Here is a 12,814-nt window from a genome sequence, read left to right as displayed (position 1 = left end):
TATTGGGATACAGCATATTCCAATAGGCCACATTCAGATGGACTCATTTTCCTCTCTTCTCAATCTTTGTACAACTCCCAAGTTAATGGGTGCATTTTTAAGGGATGAAGTTACACGTATTTAAAAGTAGATGTTCTGTAGTTTTTTAACTTAGTTAAAATTGCTGCAGACTGAGAAAGTGCTTCTTAGTCTTTACAGTAACTTAAACAAAATAAATTTTTGACCTAGTAAACCCTGAGCTGAGGGGATTAACACAAAACCAACAAACTCTTAGTATGTTATTTAATTCAAGTGTTTGGTTTCCCACCTCTGGAGAATGAGGGGTCTGTCAGAACCTGATGGAGACTGAGGTGTTGCTCTAATATTTGTGGCAGAAGTTAGAGCAGTACCTGGGTGGACATCCACAGACCTGATTTCAATGTCCTTCCTATCGCAGAGAAAGATGTTTCTCATCTCCTGCCCTAATAAATTTATCTGTGGAAGGCATTGGGAACATCACCAAATCTGCCAGCTGCTGCATTGGAATGGAAGGTGAAGTCATCAGGTATTTGCAGGAACTGCAGTGAGACTGGAAATGGAAAGAAGAGTTTACACTGGGAAACAAAAGTAACTCTCCATTAGTAACTTCTGGCTTGATACCAGGAACTACTTCTTTCTTGCCAGCATCCCAGGTTGTAACAGTATTATTTCCCCAACTCCTTTTCTGCATCAACAGCCGTGCCATGCTGTATGTCTTTCCATATACATCCCATATATCTGGGGTGACTAAATATGTGGTACGGTGGGGAAGCTGGTGGAATGAATGGTGCTGCTCCTGCTGAGGAAGGCACAGGGAGAGAGAAGCCTGTGGCAGCCTGCCTTGCTGATGAGCAAGAAAGCAACCCCTGGCTATGAGACAGGAGAAGTTACTAAGTGAAAGGCACTTAGACTCATAGGTCAGAAGGGACCAATCTGATCATATAGTCTGACCTCCTGCACAAGGCAGGCCACAGAACCCCACCCATCCAATTTTATAACAACCCCTATCCCCGGACCGAGTTATTGAAATCCTCAAAAATGGTTTGAAGACCTCAAGCTGCAGAGAAACCACCAGCAAGCGACCCATGCCCCACGCTGCAGGGGAAGGCGAAAAACCTCCAGGGCACCTGCCAATCCGCCCTGGAGGAAAATTCCTTCCCGACCCCAAATATGGCGATCAGCTAAACCCTGAGCATGTGGGCAAGAGTCACCAGCTAGCACCCAAGAAGGAATTCTCTGCAGCAACTCAGTACCCATCGCATCCAACATCTCCCCGCAGACCATTGAGCAGACCTGTCTGGTGGTAATTCAAGATCAATTGCCCAAATTAACGATCCTATCATAACATCCCCTCCATATACTTATCAAGCTTTGTCTTAAAGCCAGGAAAGTCTTTTGCCCCTACTACTTCCCTCGGAAGGCTATTCCAGAACTTCACTCCCCTAATGGTCAGAAACCTTCATCTAATTTCAAGTCTAAACTTCCTAATATCCAGTTTATACCCATTCGTCCTCGTGTCTACATTAGTACTAAACTTAAATAATTCCTCTCCCTCCCTAACGTTAACCCCCTTGATATATTTATATAGAGCGAGCATATCCCCCCTCAGCCTTCTTTTGGCCAGGCTAAACAAGCCAAGCTCTTTGAGTCTCCTTTCATAAGGCAGTTTTTCCATTCCTCGGATCATCCTTGTAGCCCGTCTCTGAACCTGTTCCAGTTTGAATTCATCCTTCTTGAACATGGGACACCAGAACTGCACACGGTATTCCAGATGGGGTCTCACCAACGCCTTATATAACGGTACTAACACATCCTTATCCTTGCAGGAAATACCCCGCCTGATGCATCCCAAAATCGCATTTGCTTTTTTAACAGCCGTATCACATTGGCGACTCAGTCATCCTGCTATCAACCAGTACCCCAAGGTCCTTCTCCTCCTCTGTCGCTTCCAACTGATGCGCCCCCAACGTATATCCAAAATTCTTATTATTAATTCCTAAATGCATGACCTTGCACTTTTCACTATTGTATTTCATCCTATTTCTATTACTCCAGTTTACAAGGTGGTTCAGATCTTCCTGAATAGTATCCCTGTCCTTCTCCGTGTTAGCAATACCCCCCAGCTTCGTGTCATCCGCAAACTTTATTAGCACATTCCCGCTCTTTGTGCCAAGGTCAGTAATAAAAAGGTTAAATAAGATCGGTCCCAAAACCGATCCTTGAGGGACTCCACTGGTGACCTCCTTCCAGCCTGACAGTTCACCTTTCAATACGACCCTCTGGAGTCTCCCCTTTAACCAGTTCCTTATCCACCTTACAACTTTCATATTCACTCCCATCTTTTCCAATTTAACTAACAGCTCCCTGTGCGGAACCGTGTCGAATGCCTTACTGAAATCTAGGTAAATTATATCTACCGCATTTCCTTTATCTAAGTAATCCGTCACCTTCTCAAAGAAGGAGATCAGATTGGTTTGGCACGATCTACCTTTAGGAAATCCGTGTTGCAATTCGTCACAATTACCATTGACCTCTATGTCCTTAACTACTTTCTCCCTTAAAATTTTTTCCAAGACCTTACATACTACAGACGTCAAGCTAACAGGCCTATAATTACCCGGATCACTCTTATTCCCTTTCTTAAAAATAGGAACTACATTAGCAATCCTCCAGTCATACGGCACAAGCCCCGAGTTTATCGATTGCTTAAAAATTCTCGCTAACGGGCTCGCAATTTCACGCGCCAGTTCCTTTAATATCCTCGGATGGAGATTGTCCGGGCCCTCCGACTTCGTCCCATCGAGCTGTTCAAGTATGGCCTCTACCTCAGTTGCGGTAATATCCACTTCCCCCACTCCCTGCAGCCCCTTAGACAGACTGACTCTTGGCTGCCTATTTCTGCTCGGCTTGTGGCTCTGCATACCAGCCCCTAGTTTCCAGAAGAGTCTCACCCTCACCCACCATTGCCACTTTCAGATATTAGGCCCTCCCTGCTCTATTGCTGTCTCTTTCGGAGGTGTGGTTGGGGGAGATCTAGGGTATGTCTGCACTTCAAGCTAGGGGTGTAATTCCCAGCTCGAGGAGACATATTTTCACTAGTTCTCATAGAGCTAACTGACTAAAAATTGAAGTGTAGCTTCTGCAGCACAAGTGACGGAAGGAACTCGCTGCCCTGAGTACAATTCCATCCTAGACACTAGGCACAGAATCACATGGCTAGCCCCTCCTGCCACTCATGTCTACGCTCTATGTTTAGCCACTAGTGCAATCTGTGCTAGCACAGGTATGCGTGTCTCCTCAGCCTGGGACTCAAACCCCTAGCTCCCAACTGTAGACAGACCCATTGTGTAAGCCTTCATTCTCTAGATCTGTAATTAAGTAGGGGATTGGGACAAAATCCTACCCCTGATTTCCAGCGGCCAGCCCACCTCTCTTTGGAAGAGAGGAATGTCACTCCAGGACAGAAGCTGAGCCTTGGCCAGGTGGGGACAGGAGGTTAGCCCAAAGCCAATCAGCTGGCATATGGGTAGGGCTAGAGAGAGCACACACATAGCTGAGGCCTAAACAGGTTCAGTTTTTTGCTGCAGCTGCTGGGGGGAGTAGGCCCAAATGCATCCTGTACCTAGGGCTATGGGGTTGGCCCAGAAGCAGGCCGGGGCACAGCTGGAGGAGCAGCCTGCACCCAAAACAGGAGCCTGGACCAGCACAGTGACCATGGGATGGATGCCAGGCAGTGCAGTCAAGATGAGGATTCCTCACACCATAGCTAAGTACCAATGACTAGTGCAAGGGGCAGAAAATACACTATTTGTGACCGAGACTCCGGAGCTGGAGGTAGTTTGGACTCAGATTAAATCTATCTGCTTTAGTACTCTTTAAAACCAGCATCTCCAAACACAAGTTTCAAACAGGAAATGAAGTTCAAGGGTAGAAAGAAATGTAAAATAGGCATTTAGCTATCTGACATACCATTTTTTGCCCATAGGTTAAAATTGAGAATCATTTTGTGGGTATAATCAGGTATTTAGATTTATGAATGATATTACTTAAGCCTTTCGATATTTGGGCCCAGAAAACTGGACTAGAAACACTACAGACAGGGAGAAAAGCAGATCATTAGGCATTCCCATGCCACAAAATATCTAAAGTCTGTTGGAGTCTGAGCCCATTAGGAATTTTTAAATGGTGAGTGGGTGTTGCCCAAAACCTGCTGAAACTGAAGTGTTGTCTTTGGTGACTCTTACCATATTTTGGGTTTGAAATTTCTATTGTAAGGAAGTAAAATGAGACAGAATATTTTTTCAAAGTGAAGTTGGACAAGATTCACTATGATGTCATCAATTCCCCTCTCTCATTCTGTACTGCCCTCTTCTCCTACAGTGAGCTTTGTCAGCCTTTGTCAGCTTCTCACACAAATGCCTCTGCTTTCCTCGATGGCATCCCCTATCAACTGAATGCTCTTCCTGAATACATCTGTAAGGCCACTAACTTTTTTGGCATAGATTCCCTCTTAAAGACCTATCTGTGCTGTGATTCCAACAGAAAACTTACTGACTGACAAGCTTGAGAAGTCCTATGGGAACAGTGTAAATATAATCTATTTAGAATATAAACATCTGAACATAATTGCATATATTTTACCAATCCCCATATATTCTCTCCAGGAGGGGCAGGGATCATGTAGTAGGGTTTTGTGTTTTGTTTTTGGAAGTACCTATCCGTCTGCAGACATTGCCAGAAAAAAAATAGGACATAATAAAACCTGCCATGACTAGATTTAGTTTCTCCAGGTCTCTCAAATCCACCACTATAAACTCAAAATTATCTTAAACAAATTTACAAAAGAGTTACAATTTTTCATTTCCTGACATGTACTTAGAAGACTGTCCCATATACCCCGCCTTCCAAGGTACAAACCTAACTGAGTATTCCTTTCAAGTTTGTGTAAATGCTAAATAAAGGCAAAACTGAATGCTGAGGCCTTATCAGAAATGAGACTTTCCAATCAGTAGTGTCTAATTTTAAATCAAGCTAATTTATGGTCCAAAGACTCATTGAAATATGTACATTAACACATGTGAAAATGTAGCAATTAACTAGATAGCTGTGTATCTAGCTGAATACTTTGAATAACGTGCTAAGTGTTTTATGTAAAAGTCGACACACTTGCCATTGCACGCTGAGACTGGCATCGTAGAGTAGGTGGAGAATTTGTGGTAGGTTATATATGCTACCTTAGGTAACATGTTATTTAATAACTTTTCTGCTCTCTGAGATCTGCAACAACATACACACCTTCCTTTATTATTATTCGTTTTTCCTGGAGTATACACAGGTTTTCAAAAATGGGAACGCCCATAGCTTTGGGTAGTTACATACTCTAGTTGTATAACCGTAAAGTGTCCAAGAAGGAAATATGGCTAACGAACAACATAAGGATTTATTTACCTGGGCAGAAGCAATTCTCCATTCTTCCTGAGTAAAATTCTGCATTCTGCCTGAGTAAACTTCTAAAAATAAAATCTTGTATTCAGTGTGTATTCAGCAATATGAATTATGATAAAAGATGTGAATAGGGAAAATAGCCAAAGACAGCAGATTAACCAGTTGATTCTGTGTTCAGTGTTCCCCTCTATTCCACAACTTACTTACTTTCTCCATAGAATATCTACTCTTTCAGTAATGTAATAATCAGGTATCTGTTCTGCTTGACTAAAATTTCCCTTTAGTGTTTACACACCTGCAGGATTCTAGCAGAGTTCAGTCTTGATCAGCACACGATTAAAGAAAGGACCTATATTTTATAAACAGCATATTAGCTATCTAACCACAGCATTTCTTTTCCAATACTCAACGTAAGGTTTTCATATACCCTGATAATGCACCATTTGAGCTGAAGCTCGTGGTACTAAGTAAAACTAGATTAAAGCTGTTTAAATCAAGTGTCCTGTATCTCAATTTGCAGTTTAGAAGGTTCAATCCTAGGCTTCTCCCATAGGATTTTCATATCCTGCCTTATCTAATTAACCAAGGGTCCAAATTCTGGCCGCTGCCTACACATAACTCCTGCTGAGATCAGTGGAAATTTCTTATGTGCATGAAGGATAGGACTTGTGCTATAGCAACAGAAAAATTCCTGTTAAGTTTTTGGCATGAATATCACTGACAACAACAAATAAAAAAAACACAACACAAACACCACTTTGAAGGTATATCTCACAATATTTATCTCAGTTACCTGGGATGCTGAGAGCTGTCATATTTTGTGCATAAATTAGCTATTAACAATGGTACCTGAAAAATTTTTTCCGTAAAATCTGTCATCACTAACCATGCTTTTAATTACAGAAGAGGCACTCGACTTCATTAGCAGCCCCAGCCTGAAAGTGATAAGCATAGCCCTGCCATCATTGTTTTCTCTTCTTATTGGCTTTACTTTGGGAGCCATCTGCTGGAAGGTGAGAAATATTAAACTTACCTGGTTAGGCAGAGACCAGTTACATTTTATCCCTAAGCAAACAAGTATCTTGATTTTAAAAACTAGGGGCATATCATTTGAACCTCATTGAATTATGTAACTCAAATGTATATAATCTGTGAATCTGTTTTTTAATTCCTAACTCACTCTTGCCCTTCCTCCCAAATTTAAAAAAAATCATGCCTGTTGGTGTACTAACAAAATAACTCTAGGCCTGAAATGTAGGAACTAGAAATCTCACAACTTCCCAGTTGTCCCAATTTATGTCTTGATGTGGCTGTGCTTTTCCACTTATTGAGGCCTTGTCTACACTAGAAAGGGTTTACTCTTCTTCAGCGCTTAGCTGAATAGCCAGCAGTAGCAATTGTTAGCCCTTTTTGGTCGGTTCCTGTGCGGCTGCAAGAGTTTGATGGCCCAAGAGTCCAACATTGGAACAGACTTGATGAACCCATGTAATAAGGGGGCTGCCTCTGGGCTTTCTCCATCTCTCATTGGTGGAATTTTATCCCGGATCTTACAAGCCACTCAGAGAACAGCATTCATCGGAACATCTTATGGCATTCTTGAGATATGTCTGAAAAGCATAAACCACTGTCTGTGAACAGTGGTTCCAGTAGTCTGTAGACCAGAGCAACCATAAATGTCTGCATTACAAATGAAGTCATTCCACTTTATGCCCAATATACAATGCTGGCATTTTGTGTGGAAAGCCTCCAGCTTTGTCCAGTCTGAGTAGCATACTGTCCATGTTTCGCAGCCGTACAACTGTATGGAGCGGATAAAGCTCGAATAGATCCTGAATTTGGTGGTCATGCTGAGATGATCTTGATTCCATATTTGTAGTAAACGACCCATGACAGGCACTGCAATACCAATCCAATGGAGAACCTCTGTGTGAGAGTTAGAGGAATTGGTGAGTATAAAACCCAAATAGCAAAAGCTGGAGACTGCTTCGACAATTTCATTATTCAAAGCGATTGGAGTCACGGGTGGAGCTGGTCCTAGATTTTGCAGCTTTGTCTTTGACCATGAAACATGGAGGCCAACCTTAGCTAACACTTCTCCATTTGCTCAAGTGCCTCATGAAACCTGTTGGGGCTCTGTACTAGATGACCAACATTATCAGCATAGTCAAGGTCTGAGAGCGAGAGATCACCAAGCTTACTGCCTACTGACCTGATTGAATGTTGCATTATGAAATCCATGGCCTGACAAAAGAGTGCAGGGGTCAAGATGCAGCCCTGTCTGCCACCAGATACTGATTTAAAAGGTGCCAACATCTGATTTCCCAGATGTACATGGGCAGTGGTTCCAATATGCAGCTCTCTAATCAAGTCCACCAGAGTGGTAGGAACATGTACGCCCTTTAAGGCCTTCCATAGTGTGACTTGGGTCAGCTGAATCAAACGCAGCCTTAAGATTAATATGCGCAATGTGTGTGGGCTTCTTGAATTCATGGTGTAGCTCCGACAACAAGCAAAGGGCCAAAATAGTGTCTAATGTGGACCTGTTCCTTGTAAAGCCTGACTGTTGGGGGCAATGCTTCTGCTGTAGCAGGAGCTCCAAACGCTCCAGCAGAACATGTGCAAACACCTTCCATGGACAACAAGGTGATTGGCCTACAGCTCTTACATTCACTGTGCAGTCCCTTGCCCTTACAAAAAGGAGATCACAATACTGTCCTTCCAGGCAGTTGGAAAAGTTCCACTTCTCCACACCAGACAAAAGATGGCCAGAAGTGATTCTGCTACAGGGTCAATGGCACATTTTAGCATCTCTTTGTGGGGGGGAAATGCCATCATACTGGCTGCCTGTCCATTTTTCAGTTTACAGATGGCATGCTTCATTTCATCCAACATTGGTGCATCAGTACAAGTGTCTGTGTCCGAAACTACAGTGGCTGCCAGATTGTCTATCTCTAAACACACAGCAGCTGGAGGGTGGTTCAGAGTGCTGTGAAAACATTCCACCCAGCTTGAGAGGATGTCGTCATCCGATTTACATGGATGGCTTTGGCTGTCCATTTGTATCGACTACCTCTTGACCACTGAGGTTGCAGATTGTGCAGAATGCCTGCTTTAAGTTGAATTTGGCTTAGCCAGGGGAGACGTCATCTGCCTCTTGGTTTATAATATGCCTCACGATCGCGGTGTGACAGGGTATTAAACTTTTGCTTCAGCTGAGTACGAGTGCACTTATCACAATGCTGGTGGGCTGTGGCCTTCAATTGAATTGTCTGGAAGGTCTGCTCTGATAGCCATAGTCGGTGTGCTGGGCACCTATAGCTAAGGTGACCAGATGTCCTGCTTTTAAAGCCATTCTTTAAGCCCCAGACCCCACCCCTCATCCTGTTTCCGGCCAGTACTGGCTGTGTGCTGTGAGCTGCGGTGGCTGGTGATTATGGGCAGGTGCCAAGTGGTGGCCAGTTACATGTCGTCTCTGATGCCCACACATTGGCCCTTTATGTGCATCCCCTCTTGCTGTCCTCTCACTGCTGTGCTCCTTCAATCCCCAGCCCCGCTGCTCCTCCATCTCCCCCCATCCCCCCAGCAGCAGGGTGCGTCTCACTCCAGGGGCTGTGTGGAGAACCACCCCTTGGTCGGAGCTCCAGCTCATCAACAGCATGGCTGGCAGGCTCCTTCCTTCCCCCACTGCCTCTGGCTGGGCAGGCACCCTGAGAAAGCCCAAGATCCTTCAGTCTGGGGTGCTGACCAGGAGGAGCCACGCCATGCATGTGCCAAAGCCCCACACAGTGCTGGCACAGGGAAGCCTCTTGCCCGTCAGCTAAGCTCTGGGAAAGTTATTTCCAGCCTGTTCGTGCCCCAAATCTGCACAATCCACAGCAGCTCCCAAAGCAGGGGTTTAGCACAGTCCTCACACACCCCCACCCTAGGTCTTACTCCCAGAAGCGTGAGGCTGCTGTGTCCCCTTTGTCCACCCTCTCCTGATGATCCACCTCTCTGGCCAGATTCACTGAAACCCCTGCAGTCAGGTTCCCTGGGCTCTGGAGCACAATGCAACCTTGAGGCTTAACCCTTCCTGCCCTACTGTAGCCAGGGGACAGGAGGCGGCTGGGTTATGTCAGTGGCCTGCAGCAGCCTGGAGGTGTTAGCTGCTTTTTGACATTCTGTGGGCAGTAAGAGACAATCTGCTTCCAGCCACACACGGGAGGGAGAGGAGGGAAGAAAACAAGAGATGAGCTCTGCAAAGACACAGGCCAGGTCATCCCTCCCCCCGCACAGTGGTGAAAGACTGCTGCTGCCCACATTCTGGTGTGAATCCTAGCAGAAATCTGGGGTGGTGGAGCATGTGACTCTGCGTGCCCTCAACCCTGTGTTGCCCCAGGAAGACACGATCCCAGGTACTGGGAGAGGTGGGTCCATCCCGGGAGGGCCCAGCCAGGTGTGGAGGGTGGGGAGCACCAGGCAGGGAGGGTCAAGTTGATCGGTCGCTCCCCCTGTATGAAAGAGATGTATCGGCATGTGTGTGTCACCTCTTCCTATGTGAACCCTAAAGCCTTAGAGATAAGAAGGTAAAGAAAAAGGAATAACTGTGTGGCTGGATTCTTTTTAACAGGGGCAGAGTCAACTTGATGTTAATTTGAATGTTTGTACAGATGCCACCCGGGTTACACAAACCCGACTTATGCAAATCCGCACTTATGGAAAAAGTTCTGTAAGTTAGAAATAGGATTGTTAGGGTTTTTTTGGCATAATGATCAGGTATACATTTCCAACTTATGCAAAATTCAAGTTACGCAAGGTGTTCCGGAATGGAACGCTTGTGTTAGTCGGGGAGCATCTGTACTGCATAGTTCTGATTGATTGCCATTGAACACGAGTAATTTTACCAGGTGTCCTATATTCAGCATAGGGAAATACGATCATCCTACTTATAGCCAATCGTTGGCTTAACAAATTGGTGGAGTATGGAGGTGAGCAGAGAGCAACCTCTATGTCATCTGGAAGGTCAGCTAGAGAAGAGACTATTGCTGACATTGCTACAAAACCTGTTGGCTAAACCGGCTCGTGGAGAAATGCATCCATGTCAAATTTCTTCATCGCAGAGGGCTTACCTGCTCATCAGAGCGTCACTGCCATGTGGGCAACCACTAGGTGGTGATCTGTGTTCATGGCATATTCCGCACCACAATATACTCTACAGGAGGTGAAGAGACACCCGTCACATGCGGGATGATGTGGTCCAGCTACTTCTGAGAGATGCCATAGCGAGAGATCCATGACATCTGGTATATGCACCACCACTTGAACCATGACCCAAGAATGGAAAGGTTCTAAGAGGCACAGAATGTGAGCAAGCGGCAAGAGTTATCATTGGGTGCACCTGAACCGTAATGACCATGCACAATTCGCAGGGAGCCAATAACTGCGTTTAGGTTTCCCAAGATCACGAGATTATTATGTGGAGAGACGCTGCGTACTAGAGATTCCAACTGATTGTAGAAATGATCTTTGACTGAATCAACAGATTCCTTTGTCAGTGCACAGACTACTGTGACAGCGGGGTGACCATGCTGATGTTTAAGACGTACAATAAGTAATTAAGATAACACAGTCATCCAGGTTATCAAGGAGGACTTGGCCTCACCTCACAGTAGTAGTGCTACTCATGCAAGTGGTTAGGGCCACTGGAATACAGAAATAAAGAATCTTCCACCTCATGGCTTCCATGATCTATCAGCCTTGCTTCCGTTAGCCGTGATTGATATGCCAAGATGATTAATTTCATGGGAGACAATGACCTGATGACACTACCTGTGAAGAGTTGCAACATTCCAGATTGCAATTTTGATGAATTAGTGGAGATCCCTGCTACGATTGAATACACTATCACGGTATACTGCAGATATGCCTGCTGACATCAGAGGATGCATTTCCCCTGGGGGGCTTTGACATGAGCCAGTCATATTTGCACCGAAGGAGGACAACACTGGCAAGGCATCTACAGCTGAGAGTAGAGCAGGGGCTATAACTCGTGCTGAGTGCCAGGTTATTCAAGTTGGTCAAAAAGATATACCTGCAAACCCCCTAGCAGAGGCACAACATTATTTTACCAGTGTAGATGATGATAGTTCCCAAATGATGTAAACTTTGCTGGCAAAAATGTTCTTTTGCCAGCAGCACTGTGTTAACACTGGGGATTGTTGCCAACGTAGCTACATCAGTTAGGAGATGATTTTTATCACACTCCTAATGACATAGCTGTCCCAGCAAAACATTTAACAGTGGATCAGACTTAAGCTTCTATAGGTTCCAATCCTGCTCAGCTATAGAGGAGTAATCTTGCTCACACAAGCAGTCCAAGTTGTTTTTTTAGGGCTGGTTCTCATACTCTAACAATTAGGAGATATTAAGCTGATATTGTGCTTGGTTAAAAACATAACATTCATTGCATATAAAATACATATAGTTAAATTCTGCTCTCACACTTGCATGCATAACTCTGCTTGACTTCAGTGGGATGCATGTGTGCATCTGAAAGCGGGATTTGGTTTATTTTGTACAAGAACATATTGATACTGAAAATAGAAAGGGATACTTAAATGAATAATCATCATTCATTTATTTTTTAAAGTGTAACTATACAGTAATTATATCTGATGCACTTTCCTCTTAGAAAACACATCGCACACCCAGACAAGAAAGTGATGAAACAACACAGTGTAATAACTGTCAAGAGGATAATGAGATAAGGTATTTTGCTTCACTGAAGTCTTTACATATATCTCATCTTTGAAAAATCAGATTTTTTCCATTTCTTAATGCTTTCTCTTGCTGTCTGAAAGATGCACTTGGAAACAAAAAAATGTGCATATTACCAAGATTCTTGTCATAAAAATGTATTGGATAGAATTTGTGTCCAGAGTATGTTCCTTAAAGTGTGGTCCTACTCTAAATGTAAATATTTTTTTTTGTATACCAAAAAGAAGCCTCCATTAGGAGAACATTATTGTTGCAAAGTTAATCGCTCAGAAGCCAGGGAGAAGTTCCATACTTCTAATGTCAAGGGAGAGAGTTCAGCTACAGAACTCTCAGTAAATGGCAAAATCTGCTTCCTGTGGCAGCAGCTTCCCTTCAAAGGAGATCTTTTGCAGGATTTAATATTCCTTCTGCAGCAGATTGAAAATGAAAGCCTTGCAGGTCGAAGGGATACCACCTGAGATCACATCTCTTCCTCATATACGATTATCCTTCATCTTTGCCTCTAGTTTTCAATACTGAGACAGAAAAGGCTCATCTCTTCAGACTAACTTCCCCTTCTTCCATCAGTAATTTTCCCTCTTTGTAGTAGAAGTTG

The 12,814-nt window shown here is 44.1% G+C and overlaps 1 protein-coding gene across 1 annotated transcript in view; it reads left to right on the top strand.

Moving 5' to 3' along the window:
- Positions 1-12,814, top strand: part of KITLG (KIT ligand) — an 83,289-nt gene that overhangs the window by 65,258 nt on the left and 5,217 nt on the right. The window contains exons 7-8 of the mRNA XM_050935852.1: positions 6,367-6,476; positions 12,134-12,210. Coding sequence (XP_050791809.1) covers positions 6,367-6,476; positions 12,134-12,210 — 187 coding nt within the window. The remainder of the gene's footprint in view (positions 1-6,366; positions 6,477-12,133; positions 12,211-12,814) is intronic.

The sequence above is a fragment of the Gopherus flavomarginatus genome, chromosome 1 (genome assembly GCF_025201925.1).
Source record: "Gopherus flavomarginatus isolate rGopFla2 chromosome 1, rGopFla2.mat.asm, whole genome shotgun sequence".
Lineage (NCBI taxonomy): Eukaryota > Metazoa > Chordata > Testudines > Testudinidae > Gopherus > Gopherus flavomarginatus.
This window is presented reverse-complemented; position numbering and strand designations above follow the sequence as displayed.